Raw genomic sequence first — 23,630 nt, 5'->3', positions numbered from 1 at the left:
TTTTCAGATGTTTACTGCCTTTATAATCTCATTCCTGATCATATCTGTTTCTACCCTTTGTGCTTATTGATGATATTTCCTTCATTTCATCAATTAATTTCTTTTGGATCTGAACAACTCTGAGCAGTATCTTGTCCATCTTATTTCTTCTGTGTTCATCAAGATTTCACCATTTTCATTATTTATGGTTCTCTGCTTTGGATTCCATTTCTTGTTTGTTTCTGATCATCTTATATACTTATCTTGTTCTATATTCACCATAGTATGTATTGATATCCTCACACTGTTTCTTGAGCCATTTTGAATTCTTTCCTATCCACCTTCTTCACTTCATTACAGTTTTCTCTATACTGTTCTTCCATTATCACAGATTTTTTTCTCTCTCCCTCCTAATCTTTAATTCTCTTTTTTTCTTGAATTATCTTTAGTGTCTCCTGTGAGATCCACCTCTTCTTTGACTTTTCTGTCTTTGGGACCATTTTTCCACTTTTTTTGATTGCAGATACCACTTTGTTGTTTCTATCCTCCAGTTCCTTTTCTGATGGGTTCAAGCCACATGTTGTAAAACATTGCTTAGATTTTAATTACTATATCAGGATATCCTAAAAGTATTTTGAATTTGTCTTTATATTATTTTTGTTTGTTTGGGTGTGTCAATTAATATCTTTTCTATCTACCAAATTAGAAAACATGCTCTTACAAGCAAAATGACATATAAATCATCGGTGCTCAAATTCATCTAATGGAAGAACATTTATGAGTTCGAAGTTCAGCTAAAGCAGCCTGGAACATATGCAAAGCAGAATTTTGAATACTGGGAGAAGCAAGAAGAGAATTGTTTAGTTCAGAAACTTTTAAGGCCAGCAAAATCATTCTGCAAGATCATCCTTCTTCAAAATGGCAACTTGTAATTGATTCTTTGACACTGCACCAAATTTTTGTTCTAATTCTGACAACAATGATTTGTAGATTATTATCTGAACTTAGTATACCTTTGTTGCATGTAATCATTAACAGTTTGGTAAAGTCGATAGCAATTGAAATGTACACGAATTAATACTGCAGATAGTTTGCTGACATGTTTAGGGAATTGCTTACTGGTCCTCAGCATGACTGTTTTATCAGATAGCTTGTGTAATGAAAAGTGAAACAATCCACTGAGACAAAATCATCATTCTGGATGAAGCAGTGCTTCCTGTCCCAGTAAGAGATCGGTTCAATAACAAGGTTATTTTATATTTGGAATTTTGAGGGCATAATCCAACTTTGGTTCCAGGAGAGCAATGCTGATGTCTATTCTCAGTAACTTGAGTATGGTGTTATGCACATGTGCTGCCTTTTAACAAGATGATTTCCAGACAGTACACCAGTTCAGATGTCAGAAAATTCAAGAAACTGCAGATGAAGCCACTTCTTTATTGATTAGTGTAATAAAAGATCCCATATAACACTTAACTAATGGAAGTGAGGGAACTATCATGGGCATCTTATGTTACATGGATGATGCTTTGCCACTGATGATAAAATTGGGATTATGTCGACATAGAATAATAGAGGAAACAAACTGCTTATGGAAATTTGATTCAAGACCATGGAATATAATGGTTTATATTTTGTTGAATAATGTTTTTCACTTGTAACTTTATGAAATATCTAAATTATTAAAACTTTGGATCCCCTTAGTATTTTTACACTTTAAAAAAATCAGTAGGAATTTTGAAAGTTTGCTCTTATTCTAAGCTTTGAAGTCTATAGTAACTTAAAAAAAAAATTGAATCCTAAGAAGTACACTTTAAATTAACTTGAATTATTTTCATCTCTTAGAACATTTTAGTTACTGTTGTTTCTTATTTGTAATATTCATTATTTCAGCTGGATGTTGTAATAGATGGTGCAGATGAGGTGGATTCTGATTTGACGCTCATAAAGGGAGGTGGTGGTTGCTTGACTCAGGAGAAAATTGTGGCATCATGTTCTAAACATTTAATTATCATAGCTGATTATAGGTATGATATGTTTCTTCTTTAGATACTTGTAGTGTTCACTGATTGCTAGATCAAAGATCATTGGGAATATCATTAACTTATTCTACTGATTATGTAATCTTTAATGAGTGGGATTCTCATAAAAAAAACTTCTTATAGTAAATTAATAGAAATATTAAAGATCTATCCTTATTTTACAGTCAAAAAAAAAAAAAAAATAGAAACTTTGAAAGCTTCCAAAAAAAGCAATCCAATCTCAAAGAATTGTATTTTATATAAGTTAACAATCATTTCATCAATATTAAGATAGGTAGAAATAGGGAAGGTTTTGGTCATTATTATAGTAAATCATTTAAAACATGAATTGTGTCAGTTTTTTAACATTTTGCTTCTCCTATCCTATATCTGGGAAAGGGGGAAATTTGAACCTTATTACTTATTTTGATAGAGTTACTTGTTCTTATGTTTATGTATTTGTGGATTTCTAATTATGCATAATTTTGAATTCATTTTTGATTTTCTATTAATAATGCATAGATTTGAAATGTTGACTGAGTATTAATTCTTTGAGTTGTACCTAAACAAATTTAATTTTACTGTGAAGTACAACTCATTAAATATTTTGTCATGATGAAGAAGACTCATTTTCCTGATATGCTTTATAAGTTCTGTAGCCTCTCGTGTATGGTAGTGCTATATTAATAAGCTCAAGAGGTGTACAGGATACTATTATATTATTGCTTAGAAATAAATCATGTTTCTATTATCACTAGCTTCCTATTAAGTTTTTTTTTCCAGATTAATTAGTTAATTTTGTCATGTTTTCAATATTATAAGATCTTGTATTTCATCTTCTAAGGCATTGCTAACTGCATCAGTCACCTAGACGTCATGTTGGAGGATTAAAAACTAATTTTTAATGCTTTCCTATTACTATAAATATGCCATTAAATCTCCACCATGATGTCCTCCCAGCACTTAAACCTTAACACATTGAGTCACCTAGACCATAATTTTCCTCTAGTCTTTTTTTCCTGCCATCCTAAATTCAAACAATTGTTTTGCTAGCCTTTCCTCTTCCATTCTTTTTAAGTGACCATACTATCTTAGATTACCTCTGCTCACATTCTTAAATGCTAACAGTGACATATTCTTTTCTAAATCTTTTTTTTTAATGTGATTCTATCATTAATGTCATCTGTTCATTTCCCTGATTTTTCTCAGGGGTCTTATATCTGAACAACTGCTTGATTGTTAACCAAATTCTCAAATCTAAGTTTAAATTGGTTCAAAGACTGTCTTATATAATATTAGTTTAATGTTTTGGCTTGTCTCTAATTTCTTACACATTTATTCAACTCTTCTCACTATATCGATTCCTTGCTATTCTTTTAATCTGTTTCCATATTTTTTGCCAGCCCAGTTGGCCAAGTGGTCAGCATATCTGCTCTCCAGCCAAAAGGCTGCGGGTTTGAATCCTACTGTGGGTGTGGATATTTGCCATTGTCTGTGAAAATACTAGTGGTGGTGATGATGAACGGTAGATGGCATTGGTGTAGATGATGATAGTAGTTGCAGTTCATTGTAGTTGGTGGAGATAGAGAGTTGTAGAGTAGGTGCCCTCCCTCGATGAGTCTTTGGACTCCTTGGAGGTGTTACATAATAATAATATTTAATTGCTCTTTTCATTAAACAGTGTGCTTAAATAGCTGATATGTTTTATTTGTTCTGTAGGTTTTCAGCTTATTGGATGAGATTGTCATATAGATTCTCAAATTTGAGAACCAATATAACAAGTAAGATAGAAAAAAGTAACAAAAGCATAAAAGTTATAGAACATTGAGAAATGAAGTTGATGTTTTCCATATTCCTGTCCATTTTTCTAGTTTTTGAAAGCAGATTCTAAAATTTCCAGAATTTCAATTATTAAGTATTATAGAATTAAGCTCCTGCTTGAATTGTTTTACAGAAGAGACCATAAGGAGAATAATTTTGTAAAGCAAACGGTAAAATTACATTCGCTCACCATAATACTTTGGACTTGTCAAAATCGGTGAACTAATATTGTTACTTTTGATAAAAGAAATACATTAACGCATGTATGCATTTGTATTATAGTTTTGGAATGTAGATTTTTATTTATGTGCAAATAACTGATTGAATTGGAAAAAATCAAATAATTTTTAACGATTTGCTTCTTGTGTCTGAATGGTGGAAAAACCAATTTTTGTCCTAGGATTAAAATCCAGGAATCGGTTGTTTATTTAAATTAATTTGAAATTGTAGAAGATAACCTAATTACTGTGAGATTGCATCCTGAGTGACTTTATGTAAACTTTACTCTGCTCATACATATTAGTGAAGGGAATAAATATTTACTGTAAGATCAAATTGTGTTTCACAAAATGTAGAAGCTGCATATATTGGATTCATTTTGTCTATTCTTGCACTTTGGTTGGACAGATTATTCCATCTGTTCAGTATTTGTAATCCTTATAAAATTTTGTTCCATTTCAATTTTTGTTTAAGTCTGATTTGCATATATAAAGTTTAGCCAGACATTTAGAAACTATACAAAGCAATGACTCTGCAGTGATTGGATGAAATTTGGTGAGTAATATTATTACCTGAGAGACTAGACTCTGCTTTTTTTTTTTTTTTTTTTTTTTTTTGTTCATTCACTTTATGGGTGCTTCATACATTTGCATTTGCCCTAATTTCCTTAGTTTTCCTGACTTCGCTTCCACACTCGGTTAAGAAAGCTCTCTCCAGACACCTAACTCTGAATTAATTTAAATGCAGTCCATCAGCATTGTATAAATCTTTGTCCATCAAACCCAGGCCATAGGTTCAAAAACTCTACGTCGTTCCTTCTGCATATTGATTCATCAACTATCATCGCTCTTCTCGTTTCGCCTCTATCATAGCGTGGCAGCAGATTCACAGACTTCATCCTCTTGCTTTTCTTTTTCACTTCAGAACTTTTTCACATCCTCCCTCATACAGTACTTCTCACCTCTCAGGTCATCCAGCCCAAAACAATCAATTCTTCCACCTTTTCTTTCTGCATACTGACAGCATTACTAATAATTAATTAATTATTAATGCAAAATCCTACTCATCGTGCAAAAAAAAAAATGTACCCACCAAATATCCCCCCCCCCTCCATTTTTTTTTTTTTTTTTAATGATATGGCTCAATATAAGAGCTCCATTAACTGACCAGTGGGACTGCATATGTTTTTTTTTTTTTTTTTTTTTTTTTAGTTTAAAAGATTTTGTGTAGGTGGTTATTTTTTATTAAATATATTTTATTTTGTCCATTCTGCAGCTACTTGCCAGCTCAAAATTAACTCATCACAGGTGTGTGAGGAAGCGTATTTGTTGAGTCCTGTTAATCTCCATGGCATATTGGTAATGAAGATTAACTACAAATAAGATAATACAAAAACCTTGCCCAAATTGTGACAAAAGAATCCAGTTAAGATATGCAATTAGTAGGGTGACAGATGATTTTCTAACAATGAAAATTAGCTATCATTTAAAAACATCAAACATGCATGCTGTAGTGAGATATGAACTGAGAATTGCAGGCACCACATCACACCTCTTGTCAATATTAGTTGATCTTAAGTAGCATCCTGAAACATTGCTTAAATGCCTGTTGACTAAAGGTACTAACAGACCATCCAACACACTAAGGCAGAGGATACTGTAACTATTAAAGTTCAGCAAACACCAGGGCAGTGGGCTAATGCCAGTTTCCATAATTTTTTTTTTAAATTAACCATCCAGATATAATACTGCCCTACAAGAAGCACAGCAGAAGCCCTCAGTAAAAAGTGTCATTCCCTACTGCATTTCTTTTTCTCTTCTCTCTTCAGAAAAGAAAGGAATCTTTACCTTTAGTGGTTTCTGGAAAAAAATATCCAATTATTCCTATACTCAAAAAAACATTCATTCATCTATCATCTCTATTCATTCATCTCTCCTATGAAGCCAGGTGCAAATATGGTTGTCAGTGCCATATCTGTAATCTAAGGGTAAGAGAATTCATATAAATTAAGTTTCCAATTAGAGATTCCTTTCAACTATGGTAAAAAAAAAAAAAAACTTTTGCATACTTTTCCTTATAAGTAAACTCAACACTAGATTCTTTGGATGAAACTACAGTTTAATAAGTCAAATCAGCAATTAATTCAAAGATCAACATAATGTGAGTGAGCATGTATGTGTGTGTATACAGGCAGTTATGAGATAAGTGAGTATGAGAATGACAAAAGAACGTGAAATTTAGTCTCAGTGATGAAAAAATTGAAAAAAATAGCCTTTAAAGGAATGCGGAGAACCGACCAGGGCTTCTGACCTAATGTCCAATCCTCACCTTCTCGTGGTGCACCCTGTTGGGTATCTACTTTGATACTGAACGAACGAGGATGGGCTGGCAATTTGGGATTTAGCCGACCAAATTGTATTCTTATTGGTTAAACCAAAATAAAAAATGATGGTACAACATGACAAAATTTCATGCCGGCTGGGGCGTCGCCCGGTTAAACAAGGCCCCCGTTGTTTTCGCCAGGGAACCAGGGCGAACAGCGAAAAGTCAGCTACTGGAACAAATCTGAAAACAAACCCCAACTCAACATCACCAGAGTTAAAGATCGGTACTATCAACGTAAGAAGCCTGAATGGCAAAGAAATGGAGCTAGCTGAGGAATTAGATAAGTACCAGATCGACATAATAGGGGTGACTGAAACAAAAAAGACCAAAACTGGTGAGATCTTTCTGAGCAATAAATACAAAATGTTATATTCAGGCAATAACAATCAAGGAAAAGAAGGAGTAGCCATAGTATTCAACACAAAATACGAGGCTAATCTTCTTGAATGGCAGTCAGTCTCAAGTAGAGTAATGTGGGCAAATATGAGAATGGGGAACTGGACAATGAGACTTATTTGTACCTATGGTCCCACAGAAGGTTCTACTAAGGTAGAAGTGGAGGAATTTTTTGACGCTTTAGAAAAAGCAACTGACACAATGAAAAAGGAAAAGTTGGTCCTTGTTGGGGATCTAAATAGTAGAGTAGGAAATGATTGTGAGACATACAAAAATATTTTGGGAAAATTTGGAGAAAAGAGCAAAGCTAATAATAATGGCAAATATCTGTTGGATTTCTGCTCAGGACATGGACTGGTTATTACTAACACCATGTTCCAACATAAAAATGTGCACAAATTCACATGGAGAGAAGAGGCTAGGAATAAGAAAAGTCTCATTGACTATGTTATTGTTGATAGTGATGTTTTCTCCCTGGTGCAGGACACCAGAGTGTACAGAGGATTTGAAATTGGAAGTGATCACTATTTAGTCTTGAGCAGGATAAAATTGAATTTCATATTGAAAAGAATAACATGTAAGAAAGTTTTAAAGCGAATAAAAGTTGAGCAGCTCTCAGATGTAAACTGTAGACTAAAATACAGAAATATTATTGAAAAGAAAATGAAAGAGTTTGAGAACAGGAATCAAACCTTGGAGATTCAGTGGCAAACTCTGAAGGAAACATTGATTGATTCTGCCAGAGAGGCATGTGGTGAGGTTGTGTGCAAAGATAAAAAAATCAGAACTCCCTGGTGGACACAGGAAGTTAAAGAGGCAGTGAAGGAAAAGAAGAAAGCATATCAAAAGTTCCTGGCAAATAAGTCAGCTTTTACTCTTACAGAATACAGAGACAAATGTAAGAAAGCTAAACAGTGTGTAAAACTAGCTAAACAAAAGTCATGGGAGGACTTTGGCAAGAATATAGAAAATAAATATCAAGAAGGTGGCAAAATATTCTGGAGGTTGTTGAAGAAGCTTAGGAATGGAGGAAAGAGTGCTGTAAAAGGAATTAGAGATGATAAAGGTGAAATGACAACAGGAGAAAAAGATATCCTTGAAGTATGGAGTAATTACTTTGAAAAACTGCTAAATGAAACAAGCAGTGATGACAGCACAGTGATAAAAAACACTGACCAGGCATGCAGTCAGGAATACATATCCATACTTGAAGTAGAAAAAGCCATCAAAGGCTTGAAATGCGGAAAGGCAGCAGGAGTAGATGATATTCGACCAGAAATGCTGAAGTATGGTGGTATAAGAGTCTTACAGTGGCTGCACTGCATAGTTCAGAAAGCCTGGACAGAGGGACGAATTCCCGATGATTGGAGTAGAGCTCTCATAGTACCCATATATAAAAAGGGAAATAAAACTGAATGTGAGAATTACAGAGGTATTTCCCTACTGAGTGTTCCTGGCAAGATCTATGCAAGTATACTTGAGAAACGGTTGAGAAGAATTGTGGAAGAAAAGCTTGGTGAAGAACAAGCTGGATTCAGGCCAAATAGAGGCTGTCAGGATCAGATCTTCACTTTATGACAAATAGTCGAGAAAGCATGGGAATATAACAAAGATCTGTATTTAAGTTTTGTCGATTTGGAAAAGGCATATGACAAGGTGCCAAGAGAGAAGCTATTCAATACGCTGCAGTTATATGGTGTCAATGGGGCATTATATCAAGCAATACTTAGTCTTTATTTGAGTTGTGAGTCAGCAGTTAGAATTGAAGGAAGTACAGGAAGATGGTTTAATGTTAAATCTGGTGTGAGACAAGGATGTACATTATCCCCTCTGTTATTCATTATCTATATGGATCACATTATGAAGGAATGTGGTATTAAACCTGATATCAAAATTGGAGATGTTAATGTCAGGTCTATGCTTTATGCGGATGATGTTATACTTCTAAATAAATCCGCTACAAGTCTGCAAGATTCTCTGACTAATTTGAATAGCTGTTGTAATAGATATGGTAAGAAGGTCAGCAATAAAAAGACAAAGACAATGAAAATAGGCAGAATCATTGAAAATGTCAACTGTGTTGTGAATGGAGATCCTGTGGAACAAGTAAAACATTTCAGCTACTTAGGCACAATTTTTACTGAAGATGGTAAACTAAATATAGAAATAGACAACAGAATCAGCAAAGCTGGTTTCGTGGGAAGTCAATTGAATAAATTCATATGGAATAAGAAAGAAATTAGTCGGAACACTAAATTAGCTGTATACAAGACTGTGTTCAAACCAATTTTAACTTATGGATCTGAGAGCTGGGTCAGAAGTAAAACACTTGACCAAAGACTAGAGACCGCAGATATGAGAGTCCTGAGAAAGATTAGAGGCGTGAACAGATGGCATCGATGGCAATATCATATTAAAAATGAGGATATTAGGAAAGAACTTGACATTGTCAGCATCCAGGAATGCATTAGCAGAGCTAATCTCAGATGGTATGGTCACTTAAATAGAATGGGAGAGGAAAGATTAGCAAAACAAGTGTTCTCTGCCAGGTTGGCAGGAAAACGACCCAGAGGAAGACCAAGATATAGGTGGATTGATACGGTACAAAGTGCCTTAGATGATAGAAATATAAGATCTGATAATGTTGGAGTCTTGACAAGTAACAGACTGATTTGGAGGAAAATTGTAGATAGGAAGTTAGTAATGATGTAATTTTTTCATGTAGTACTGTCATATCCTGTACACCCTTTGAGGGTACATGGCAGGAATTTGATGATGATGATGATGATGATGAAAAAAAAAAAAAAAAAACTCACGTAAAAAGATTATTTAATAGTATAATTTTCGCCTAAATTATACTATTAAATAATCTTTGTACGTGAGTTTTTTCCATTATTAATTTTGTTTCAATACAAGATGTAATGATAGGTGTAGTAATAATCACTGCACTTTATATATTTAAATGCTATAACACTAGGAATGAGATGGAGGAGTTTCTGGCATTGGTGGTGCAATCTTACTGAGAGTTATAAGCATTAGTGAGATGGGACTTAGTTGACAGCAGATAATGTAATTACAAATACAATGTTCAAGATGCAACGTATTTTCAAAGAGGACAGAGACAATAAGATGAGAGAGGGATGCTGATGACAACAGCAGGTGAACTGTAGCCAAAAAGACTTGGTCATCAGGAAGACAGATGTGGAAGGCAGTTCATTTGTGACTACTGGTGTAATGATAACAACTGGTTGCTGTTATAGACTGGGTAGAAGGTGCAAAAAAGGAAGATGTGGAAGATTATTCTGGAGATATTTCACCTGAGAGATGAAAAGTATTGTATGAGAGAAAATGTGAAATAGTTGTTGATAAAAGCAAAAAAAGAACAGCGAGAGGGTAAAATTTGTGAGTCTGCTGCCATACTATGATAGAGGCAAACTGAGGAGAGCAATGATAGCTAATGTATCAATATGGTAATGCAGAAGGAATGATGTAGAATTTATGGCTCTGTGGCCTGAAGTTTTGGTGCAAATCTTTGTTACAAATGGATTTGGAGTTAGATGTCTGGGTAGAGTTTTGTTCACTGAGAGTGTGAAAGTGCAGAGTCAGGAAAATTAAAGAAATTAGGGCAGATGCAGAAGTGTGTGTGAGTGAGTGAGTGAAAGCACCCATGAAGTGTATGAATGTGTGAATAAACAAAAAATGCGGAATCTAGTCTCTCAGGCAACAATATCGAATGGAATAGTCAATTCAGGATGTAATGATGGATTGCAGGGAGACATATGCTACAGTTTTGACATACTAATGCTAGAAGCATCAGAAATGAGGAGATAGGTGACCAGCTAACTCATGAGCAGTACAAGAATCGGGCAAGGAAGGTGAGCAACTTGCAAGGAAGAATCAGATTATGAGAAGAAATTAGCCAAACAAACAAAAGGAATTTCCAAATAGTTTTTTCGTTATGTGACAAGTAGGAGAAAGAATGACTATGGAAGGATAGCTTTAATGAGTGCAGATAGAAGAGAGGTAATAGACAGATGAAGTTGTTGAGCTACTTGAGTGATCATTTTGCTAGGGTATATCATTCAAGTGAAAATATTGTTATGACAGAGGTTGATGAATTGAGGTCCTTAGGATATTGAAGAATCTGAATGCAAATACAGCTGTGGGATTCGATCAGGTATTAGCTCATATTTTAAGAGAATGTGCAGGGGAACTGGTGATGCCTTTTGTCTAAGATGTTTAAGTTTCAGCTCTGGCAAAGTCTGAAGAGAGTGGAAGGAGGGCAAAATAATTCCTTTGCATAAAGAAGGATCTATGTCTGTGGTAGCCAATTATAGACCAATCAGTATCTCAGGAGTGGTGGTAAAAGTACTGGAAAAGTTGTCAAAAAGAGAATGTGTGGAAAGTATGATACTCTATGAGAGGTAGCATGGCTTTTTGAAGGGTAGGTCATGCCCTGGTAATCTATTAACTTTTTATAATAGGGTGATAGCTGAGTTGGCCAAAGGGAATGTAGAAGCTAATGAGTTACCCAGTCTCGAAAATAGTTCAGGACAAACAGGTGCAAACTTTGTTTGCTTACATTTGGATAAAGGATTAAGCCAAGTATATAATTTCCTACATGATGATACTGCTGGATTTTGCAGAGGTGTTTGACAGGATACCACATTGAATTCTGTTAGATAGACAAACTGCAACAAATCAGGATGGATATGAAACTGGTGATATGGATAAAAGAGTAGTTGGTGGATAGATACCAAAAAACTAGTATATGGAGGAGCAGAATCCAAGAGAAGTTAAGTGACTAGTGGTGTCCTTATAGGGTTCTGTGCTTTGACCACTGCTATTTAATTTGTACATAAATTCCATAGGAAATAATTTGAAGTAGATATTCAGCTGTTTAGTTAATCAAGGTGATGTAGAGAGCTTGCATGATGATCTGCATAGGCTGACAGTATGGTCAAAACATACAGGATGTGAATTTAATGTGGAAGAGTGTAATTTATGCATTTTGCAAGACTACAAGCTCTGTACCACATTGAGGAAATTGAAGCCAGGGATTTGGGAGTAGTAGGTAGCGAGTTGAAGTTTAGAGGGCATATTGCTAAAGTAGCCATGATAGAAAAATTTTGACTTTCATCTTAGCCATGATAGCTTACAGGATTACTTGGTTATTGAAGAATATGCTAACAAGCAGAGATAAGGGAGTTATCATTCCTTTTTATAAAGCCTTAATACAACTACATCTAGATTACTGTGCTTAGGTCTGGTCATCTAGGTTTTTTGGGAATGAGGAAGTTGTGGAGAGGATCCAGATTGCTAGTGACCAAGTTGGCGAGTGGCTGTGGAATGCTCCTTATGTTGATGGATTTCAAAAGTTGCTTATTAGGCAAAAAAGGGAGAATATGATAGAAACATTTAAGTTATTTAAAGGATTTTATAGATTGAAGGGCAGATGTTTCAGTACTTGGCTAGAGGGAGCAGAACAAGAGGCCATTCCTGGAAGTTGGGTTAGAGTGGTTAGCAAGGGCATGAGCATCTGATTTTTTCTCTTGGAAAGTGGTGAATGAATGGAATGGAATGGGTTTGTCTGAGTCAGTTGTGCTTCGTTTGTTTGTTAATGGTTTCAAGGAAAGGTATGATACATATTTTTGATACTTTGGGTCTCCCACAATTAGTCTTAGGACTCCGTGGAGGTGCCTGTGCAATAATAATCATCATAATAATTTGTTGAGTCTTGTAGATTAACAAAAGTGGAATGCGTCATTTCAGATTTTGTTGCTGAAAATGGTTTAATTGAAACAAAGTGACGATTTAACAACTATTGTTTTATGATAATTTCATGTAGAGAATTAACACGATCTTACTCAAGCTCCTTTAGACCTCGGTTAGGTTAGATGAAGGATATCTTATAAAATTGGATCAGAACAGGCTCTCAAATGAAAGCAATATTTATTCTCAAATGAAAGCAATATTGGATAAAGGATTAAGCCAAGTATATAATTTCTTATAGTATAACCAAGTAGTAAAACTTCCAACAACTATCTCTAATCCAGAGTATTTTAATAATAAGGTATAACATCTTTTGGCTACTCGTATATGAAAATATGAGTTCTGCATTACTTCAACCTTAGTATCACCTCTGGGTTAGGCTCCCACTGATGAGACCTCAATAATGGCTAGTTTATAACAAACCAACACAATGAATGTAGCAATATCATTAGAAATATTAACATAGAGATAGAACTGGAAAGGCAGAAACAAGTAGAAGAAAGAAATTTTAAGATAAGAATACAGCAGCACTTAACAGATAGCCTTCAGCTGCATTCTTCAATAGACAATTCACAAAATTTTCTCAAGAAAGGACTATCACTCAAATCTGCGTTGATGGAGATGACATGTCCACCACTCAAGACATCCTTGACTCCTTTCAAAAACACCACAAAAATCTGTTTGAAGATAGTAGTACTGTTGGAAATTATAACTCTTGGAACATTAATGGCTTTCCTGTTCATATCCAAGATGGGCTTGACAGACCCATTATAACATCACAACCACTTGCGCACAAAAGTACATCAGTGGGAGCCAGACCCAGAGGTGATACCAAGGTTGAAGTAATACAGAAGTCGTATTTTCCTATACTAGTTGCCAAAAGGTGTCACACCTTATTATTAAATTACCCTGGATTAGAGAAAGGTTGTTGGAAGTTTTTTCACTTGGTTATACTATAAATTAAGATACCAAGAAATTAACATCCTCTTAAACGATTCAACGATGACTTCTAAGGCCAGAACAGGGCATTCTAGGCCTAAATCCTTGATATGCATGGTGATGATGACGACGACCAAGAAATTATATACTTGGTTTAATCCTTTATCCAGTGTAAGCAAATATATAATTTCTTGGTATCTTTAATTTATCAGTTCTAATTAATAGATCTGAGAGTTTAGTTACAGGGTAAAAAAAAAAAAGATCGAAGATGTGATTGCAAGAAAAATTATAGTGAACAGATGATATTAATGGTAGAATTATATTAAAAAGGAAGACACTTGAAAGGAATTGTAAGTGTTCAAGAATGTCTGAAAAGATCTAGGTGGATTGATACAGTTCAAAGTGCTAAAATATATGATATGACAATATTATATATTTTATGATAATGAAAGAAAACTGTTGATATGGTGCTTGATGATATGTATCATCAAAGACCTGATGTGTATCCTTTGAGTGTACATATCAGGAATTTGATGATGGTGATACCACAGTATAAAAATTTATATTTTCATTTCCTTCTAGGAAAAATTCAAAACATTTAGGAGAAAATTGGACCAAAGGCATTCCAATAGAAGTAATTCCTATGGCTTATGTTCCAGTTCAGCAACGTTTGGAAAATTCCTTGGGTGGTGTTGCAGAACTCAGAATGGCTAAAATGAAGGCTGTGAGTTTATGCTTTAAATTCATATTCACCATATATCATGATATAGATACTTATGAATATTAGTTGAAGTTTTTAATTAATTTAAATTATGCATTTATCTAATAGTTAAGGAACCTCCTTAGATGCTCTTTAATGATAACCGTATTGTTTGTTGGAAAGACCAGGATTCAAATCTCATCTAGGATATAAAGAATCTTTATAAGTGCTTTTTGTCTGAAGGTGTGTTAGTCAGTCTCATTGCATTTTTATCCAGTAAACCAGGTTGACAGGCCAGAGAATACATGCAGTGTACAGATCAAAAATGAGTTACAACCAAGAGTAATATATCGGATTAATAATATAATATAACCTACCTTAGTCCTCAATACTTTCTTTCCTTCTATGGTCTTCTTTTTCCTTGCTTTATTTCATTTTTCTATTAAATTATATATCTCATTTGCAGCCAAGGCTTCTACAGTTGTAATTTTGTAAATCCTGACACTTTGTCTACTGATTTTTTTATTTTTTATTTTTTTTTAAATAAATTAAAGATGCCAAGAAAGCATATTTTTTTGGTTTCATCCTTTATCCAAGTATAAGCAAACAAAGTGTGCATGTGAAGTAACTTCACGACTGAGTTACTTGTACATAGAGGCTAATGACTTCACATCAATTGCCTTAGTATCCCATAATGCAATTTTTTAAATATTTTTAGATTAGATTTTTTAGTTTCCTTGATGACCTCCCAGTCTTTCTTACTATTCCTCTCAAGCATGTAATCTGTTTCTTTTTTTACATTCATTTTGTATATCTGAGGTTTTTGGTAGTTCAGTATGCCATTCTCTCCTCCTTGTTCTATGTATTTTCTTTGTTTGTTCGTAATGTTTGTTTGTCTTTTTGTTTTATTGTCCAGATTTCACTTCCATACAATAGGACTGGTAGGGCTTATGTATTGTATACTTATAGTCTGGTTTGTTTTTGTACTAGGTTTAGTTTAAATATAGAGTTAATTACACCTGTTGTTTTTAAATATTTTGCAATTTTTAGGTTCATATTTTTTTCATTTTCATATGTAATCATGCCTCCTAGGTAGTTAAATGAATTCACCTGTTCTAAAATCTTGTTATCTATTACTATTTTAGTTCTTACTGGATCTTGTCCTTTAAAAGCCATCGTTTTTGATTTTTCTGTTTATATTATCATTCCATAATCTTTGGCTATCTCATTTAAATTTAAAATACCTTTCTGTAAGTTATCTTCAGAATTTGTGATTATTAGTTGGTCATTGGCACAAAGGAGAGTGTTCAATCAAGTTCACAGCAGGAGAAAGTTTAATACCTTGATGGAAATTTTTATTCCATTTTATTATTACTAGTGAGAGATTAAGTATGTATTTTTATGACTGTAGGTTTATGTGTGTTCGAGCCAGTTTGCCTGTTCTGAGGAATGAAAAACCTGAGTTTTTGGGTGGAAAAACCTTGTACCTCCATATAACTGCTAACTCACCTTTAAACAAAAGAGACCAGATTAAAGTTCCTTGAGTCATGGACGGAAATAATCGAACCCAGAGAGAGAGAGAATTACTAAAAGAATTTACTGGGAGGTCCACCCTAGAAAATGCAAAGTCTATCATACCACTCTATCAGGCAATGCATTCCACAGTTCAACTACCTTCCACTGTTAGTGGCAGTGGATGGCACCAAGTGTAATTGAATTGTGGGATTGTATGGAGTACAGTGTCCTCTTGCGATGAGTCGTTGGAGGTGTCACATAATAAAAATACAAAATTCAAGCTCCCAGAGATAATAGTTTCAAATAAGAATAGGAGCTTATGAAGTTGTGGCAAGACATTCTTTACTGTACAGAAATGAATTTTGACTGCAGGGGGTAAAAACAGTAGTAAAAAATAAAGTGAAGAAGTGAGTTTCCTACTCTAAGACAAAAAAAAAAAAAAAAAAAAAAAAAAAAAAAAGAGCATAGAAATATGTAAAGAATAATATCTGTATTATTTTGGAATATTTTTCATAAAATGAATGAAATGGTGAATTATATATTATTTTTGTTTTGTTTTGTTTTGTTTGATTAATTTGACACATTCTGTAGATATAACATTAGCACTGTTACTCTATTTTGATAGCTACAGCCCTGTCTTCACAGAGCAAAGTAATTTCTAGCAGGATATCTGAGACATATGAAGTACACTGAAGAGTGTGTTTTGTATCCTTGGTGCATTCTGTTTCTCTATCTTTGAAGCTATATTTACACTCTGGTTTAAAATTTTGAAATATATTTTTTGCCATCCCACACAGTATTGGATATTTTATTTAAGACTTATGAGCTTAATAGGACGATTTTAAATAAAATAGTGGCATTATAAGAAGCAAATAGATAACAGACTTTATACAGGATATGCACTAAAACTATGATTTTATTTCTCAATTCCTGTATGCCGCAAGGTTTTTTTTTGTGTAACAGTTGGATTTAGATATCGTGGCCAGTTCTGACAAAATGGTGAAAAATTGCCTATTAGATATAAAATCTGAGAATCCTTACATGCAGCTTACTTTTTGTTGTTGTAAAATACAACTTAACAACTGATATCACAGTTGCATTCTTCAAAAGGTAAACAGATGTTACTGAATCAAATAACTTTCTAATTTAATAAATAGTTCCAAAGTGCAAAAATGGTCATTGTTTAACTTGCTCATCTGATGAGTGGAAGGTGTTGCACCATTCATTTTCAGAAATATCTAACAAATTTACTTTAGTCAATTAATAGACATTCACATTAGCAAAAGTAATTATTTTGACTGAACTGTCTGTCAGAACAGATAAAATATTATGTGTGACTTCTCACTAGTGAAGCATATTCTTTCATGTATTTGGAAGAAAAAAAGGAAAGGAAATAATTTACAAGCATGTGTATTAATGCTTAGGTATTGCTTTAAGCTCATAATTAGGTTAATGACTGAAAACAGCACACAGAAATAATTAAACAGGTTTAATAGTTTCAAGATTTTGTTTCTGTCAACAGAAGCATCTTCTGAAATATAATATAAAAATTGTAATAGCACAGATGAAAACACACAACCAGTGGAAGATGTAGATTAGAAATCTTAAAAAGGGTATCCTCTATGGATGCAAGCCTTGGCTGTTGGACAGGTCTAAGAATTAATGTTTTCCAAATCTTGGGAAAATTAACACATCATATTTATTTAGATTTGCTTCATTTATTAATCTGCTGCTGATTCAAAAAAAAAAAAAAAACTTTCAAGTTTGTATTGCTGCAGAGAAGCATCGTAGTAGTAATTTAATAATAAGAAATTTATTGAGTAAGAGCTAATACAGAATGTCAGGAAAAGTAGGTCATTGCAGAAGAATGATGATAATATGTGTTTACATTCAGCTAAGGTATGCAAATTAGGGAAAGTAGGTTATTCCAGGAGGAATGGTGATAATATATGTGCATGTTTTGCTAAGGGTTTGGACTTTTTGAGTGAGTGTGTGAGAGAGAATATGGGGAAAGAGAAAGTTGTCCAAGCAGACTGCAGATGTAAGTATATGTAAAAGTCAGAACATAACTTGTTATGTTTATACACAAATGCCAGATGCATCAGAAACAAAGAGAGTTGAGTGTGTGGCTTAAGATTGTTGCCATTAGTGAAACCTGGCTCTCAGAATCAGTAGTAACTGGAATTGAGTGTAAAAGATGTAATATTTTTAGGGAGAACACTAGTAATGTATAACTACCACAGTACTACTAACATCAGGTGATTTGAGTCTAGTTAGGATAGAAACTCATGAAAGTAAGTAATAGAAGAAATAATTTATGGTTTGATGCTATCTGGTGTGAAATGGAAGCTAACAGGATGAAATATGTGGTATGGTGTTGCTGCAGAACTAGTAGATCAGTTGCTGGGGAGGGGGGGGGGGCAATGCAACGTATCACCAGATTACCTTGATTGGTAATAAACAGGTAATCATTATGGGTGACATGAATGATCTGAACATTGATGAGATAGTAGAGAAAACTCATAAGAATGAAGAAGAAATTATTGAGCTGTTTCAAGACCACCTTTTTGAGCAGCATTTTGAAAGAAGGAACTCAAGGTTAGAGAGAGAGAGAGATGTTAGATTTGATCTCAGCTCCAGAAGGGGTCTCAGTTAAAAATTTTGCCACCATTTGGTGACAGTGATCATGTTGTACTGATATGGGAAGTTAAGTATATGGATGACCCAATTAGGATAGGTTATTCTCCTGTGTTTGTTATAATTTCCGGCTTTATAGTTCTAGTTCGGAATGTAACCTGTCCTAACTGGATCATCCATATACTTAACTACTTCCCGCATCAGTACTGCTTGATCACTGTCACTGAATGTTGCATTGGGTGTCACCAAATGGTTGCACCAAGCTACTCATGCACTGCAGATATCCTTTGAAAAGATGCTTAATAATGTAGTAGCTGAATGTATCACTAGAGTTTGAGGAACAAATGAGGTGGAAGTAAAATGGATATGTTATTAAAGAATAGATCTATAGGAAGATGTAGAAGGAATATACAGAGCACAAGCCATAAGTTATGAGTATTGTATAGAAAGCTAACTGGAAGTATGAAAAGAAATTTGATTTGCAAACTAAAAGCAATCCAAAAAAATTTTTATTATTATGCTGCAAATAAAAGAATGAATGTGGAATAATAACTGACTGAATCCAGACATAAGCAGACATGATTGTTCATATAATGTGTACTCACTTTGCTAAGATCTGTCAACCTGTATATGCATCATGGCTACCACTGCATTGGGTGAAGAGATAGAGGTCTGTAAGAGGTTCAAGAGCTGTTGCATAACCTGGATAAGAATTCAGCAGTAGGGACAGATGGATATTGGACACACACACATTGCTGAATGCTGAACTGGCTACATTACTGTTGAAATGCTTGTCTAATTTGAGTCTCAGCTCAGTAAAGATTCTACAGGAATGGAAAGAATGTATGATAGTTCCATCGTACAAAAACTGTCTAGCTACGACCTATCAGTACCTCTGGAATAATGGTGAAGATTTGAGAGAAGTTGGCAAGAACTCACATATAGAAATTAGTTGAAAGATAAACTGTACTTTGCAAGGAACAGTGGGTTTACTGAAAGCAGGTCGTGTTTGTGAATTTTGCTGTTATTTATGATGTTACAACTGAGTTGGATAAAAGGATTGAATACATGATATTGTTGGACTTTGCTAAGGCATTTGATAGGATACCACATGAACGGCTGTTGCATAAACTGGAGGATATGGGATTGGAAGATAAAGTAATATAAACTATTCACTTGGATAAGCAGATAGTTGGACAGATCGGAGTGTGAATTGACCAGATTTAAAATCACCACTGGTGTGTATCCTATGCATTAATGATGTTGAAAAGGATCTAACAAGACCTTCAAGGATGCCACTGATACACAGTACTTTTAGGATGATTTGAATAGGCTGGAAGTGTATGTAAATGATAATTGGCTGTGAATTCAATGTTAGTAAGTGTAAAGTTATGTACTTTGGCATTATGAGATATCCAATGGCATATTATATATTGGCAGGTTCATGCTTGATGTAATTGATGAGGCGAGAGATTTTGGAGTTATGGTGGACAGGAATTTGAAGTTCAAGGGTCACATAGCCAAAATTGCAGATACAGTCCAGAAGATAATTATAATGTTGAAATGAACATTGACATGTAAAGATACAAAAGTCATTTTGCTTCTTTACAAGACCCTGATGTGATTGCACTTGGATTACTGTATGCAAATTTGGTCTTCTGGATTCCAAGGAGATAAAGAAGCCATGGAAAGGGTGCAAAAGACAGTTTTGCACCCTTTCTTGAGTTACAAAGATATCAGCACTATGGAATGTAGATCATGAGGACAGATTGTATGTGGATTAAAGACACATAAAGAGAAAAGTGTGATAATAGAATTCTATAAACTTCTGAAGGATGTTATATCAGTTGATGAAATGTTTTTGTTGTGAGGGGAGGGGAGAGGATGTGGATAGATTTAACTTTGTAGGCATTGAAGAAAGATGAAAGAGCTAGATTTTACTCTCAAAGAGCAGTGAGTAATGGGAACAGTTTGTTCTGTTGAAATACATCTGGCATGAATTATAAGTTTAAGAGAAGGTGATGACTGGTGTGGTTGATGTATGGCTTTCTCAGTGAGTCTTTGACTCTTTGGAGGTTTCTGATAATAATATTTCAGCAAAATAACCTATAGCTGGTTTTTCTAATGTGATCTTAACTTGTCAATAAGTAAACACGTATAGTTCCAGCGTTGCTATTTAAAAAAATAAAAAGTTTTGATTATTCTGGGTGTTAATTTCAATTAGTATACATTATATAAAATAATAAATTTTAGAAATGTAGTATCCGAAGAGGAAACAATCCTAGATATAAGAATAAGATTAAAGTAAGTGAATAAAGAGAATAAATCACAAAATAGAGCAGCCGGTAGGAATGTGATTGTATAAGGTCCAAGGTTTGGTTCCTGTTCTCAGACTCTTTCATTTTTTCTTTAATAATGTTTGTGTATTTTTACAGTTCATATCTGAGAGCTGCTCAACGTTTATTTGCTTTAAAACTTTCTTACTGAATTTCAATATGAAATTCAGTTTTATCCTGCTCAAGATGAGGTCTCCTCTCAGTTATACAGCTTTGACCCTTAATCACCCCAATTTTAAAGATTAGACAGTACAAACAAAGCTGGTGGTAAGCATAATATATATATATATATATAATGTTATATATACATTATATATATAACATTATATATTTAACATTATATATATATATATATATATATATATATATATATATATATATATATATATTTGTAATGAATTAAAACATTCTTGTGTGGTTTGATATGGTGATTAAAGTTAATAGTTAAAATATGAATTCACAGTATGTTTCATATTTGTTTCTGAATTTTATAATGTGCACTCTAGTCCTTGATCAAGTTAGCAAAACTAGAGCCTTATCCTAATGCTTATTACAGTTTGCTTAAATGTTTAATTCACACTTGATAAGGATTGGGTGACTTGATAATTGTCTGGCGTGCCCTGTTGATTTAAGTCATATAGATCTTATCCTTTTGATTTAAACATCTGAGTATGAATCAGGAGTAGGCAGACTAAATGCTGTCATAGCTTTGTTCCCACTAAAGTGACATAAAAATTTAATTTCATAATCTTCTCTATCTCCTATACATTTGAATTCTTTTAATTTGAAGTGGATAATCCTCTTAATTTTTTTTTTTTTTCTTTAACAAGGGGCCTGTTGTAACAGACAATGGCAATTTCATTCTTGATTGGAAGTTTCCACAGCCTGCCAACTGGAAAGAAATTAATCAGGAGATTAAAATGATATCAGGTATAGTATTCATTATTTTCTAGAGAATGTATTATTATCATCAGATCTTCTGGGAGCCAAGAACTCATCAAGGGAGACAAAACATCATTTACCAGATGTCATACCTTCTCTTAAAATCATTCACACTTGATTCACTCACTACTTCAACAGGCAAACTGTTCCACTCATTCACAGATCTGTGAGAGAAAAATCTCTCTCACCCCTTTCTTAACCAAACACAAACTTAACCTCTACTAATGCCTCCCCCTTGTCCTCTTCCTCACCAGTTATATAATGAAAGTTTTTAGGCTTCTATCATATAATCACTTCTGATTCTCCTGACTACCAGTGTTTGCAGTCCACATACTCTTCTGATTCTCCTGACTACCAGTGTTTGCAGTCCACATACTCTCAATCTGTCCTCACAATCTACATCCCATAATTCATATAATCTTTGTAATTCTTCTTTGCAGCTCTCCACAGCTTCTTTTATCCCCCTTGGAATCTGGGAAGTCGAATCTATGCACAGTAGTCCAGATGTGGTTATGTGAAAGCCTTGTAAAGAGGAAAAATGACTTCCCTATCCTTAAAAATAATTGTCATTTCAACATTGTGATTATCCTCTGCATTGTATTCTCAATTTTTGCCGTCTAACTTTTAAACTTCAACTTCCTATCCACTATAACTCCAATATCTCTAACCTTGTCTGTTTCTCCAAGCATAATCCCACCAATATAATATGTTGTTGGATATCTCATCACACTAAAGTAACATTGCACTTACTAACATTGAATTGATAGCCATTATTGTTTGCCCACACTTCCAGCTTGTTCAATTTGCCCTGTAAATGCAGTATATCGGTAGCACTTTGATTGCTCTGCCTATCTTTGTGTCATCAGCAACTAACTGAACATTTCCTGTTAGGTCGTTTTAATATCATTAATGTTATACATTGAACAACAGTGGTCTAAGGACTGATCCTTGGGCACACCATGGTCACCTTAAATCTGGAAGATTCATATCTCTATATACCACTTATATTTGTCTTTCAACCCGCCTGCATACAGGAATGGAAAGACTGTATCTAATCTCATTTATAAAAGTGGAGAAAAGACTGATGTGTAACTATTGACCTCTCAGCATCTCTGGAATGACTGAAAAGATTTTAGAGAAGTTGATAAGAACTCTCATGTAGAAATGGATTGACAAAAGCTATACTTTGAGGAACAGCATGTGCTTACTAAAGGGAAGTCATGTCTGTGCAATTTGCCCTTATTTTAAATTGATAAATTTATGGTTGAGCTGAATAAAGGAAATTTCTATGTGTGATACTGCTGGACTTTGCTAAGGCATTTCATACAATTCTTATCTTGTGTTCATCAGCTTATGTGCCAGTCTTTCATGTGGTATTGTATGAAATGCCTTAACAAAGTCCAGCAGTATTACACATAGCCATTTCCTTTATTCAGCTCAACCATAAATTATTTTAAAATAAGGGCAAATTGCCCAGACATGACTTCCCTTTAAGCCCATGCTGTTCCTCAAAGTATAGCTTTTGTTAACCCATTTCTACATGTGAGTTCTTATCAACTTCTCTAAAAACTTTCTAGTCATTCCAGAGATGCTGAGAGGTCAATAGTTACACATTAGTCTTTTCCCCACTTTTATAAATGAGATTAGATACAGTCTTTCCATTCCTGTGGGATCTTTCCTGATCTGAGACTTAATTTAGACAAATGTCAATGCCTAGCCAGTTCAACTGAACATTTCTTTAACATACTTGTTGATATATCCATTATCTCACCAGATTCCCAATGTTCATTGATATTCATATCATTATTGTGTCTACAAACCCTATCTGAACTTACACATTTTCAACATTCCTCTCAAGATCTAGTTTCCCGACTTGTTATATTAGTTTTCAATCCATAAATGATTGAAAAATGGATTGCCATTGGATGTTGTGAGTGCAAGTAGTGTGAATGAATTCAAGAATAAGTA

The 23,630-nt window shown here is 34.1% G+C and overlaps 1 protein-coding gene across 1 annotated transcript in view; it reads left to right on the top strand.

The window, feature by feature from the left end:
* The window catches only part of Rpi (Ribose-5-phosphate isomerase), a 118,115-nt gene that overhangs the window by 76,838 nt on the left and 17,647 nt on the right, over nucleotides 1-23,630 (top strand). Inside the window, exons 5-7 of the mRNA XM_090394462.1 lie at nucleotides 1,873-2,006; nucleotides 14,115-14,256; nucleotides 21,551-21,650. Coding sequence (XP_090250588.1) covers nucleotides 1,873-2,006; nucleotides 14,115-14,256; nucleotides 21,551-21,650 — 376 coding nt within the window. The remainder of the gene's footprint in view (nucleotides 1-1,872; nucleotides 2,007-14,114; nucleotides 14,257-21,550; nucleotides 21,651-23,630) is intronic.

This window comes from Typopeltis vanoorti, chromosome 1 (assembly GCF_054136105.1).
Source record: "Typopeltis vanoorti isolate ZY-2024b chromosome 1, IOZ_Tvanoo_1.0, whole genome shotgun sequence".
Lineage (NCBI taxonomy): Eukaryota > Metazoa > Arthropoda > Arachnida > Uropygi > Thelyphonidae > Typopeltis > Typopeltis vanoorti.
This window is presented reverse-complemented; position numbering and strand designations above follow the sequence as displayed.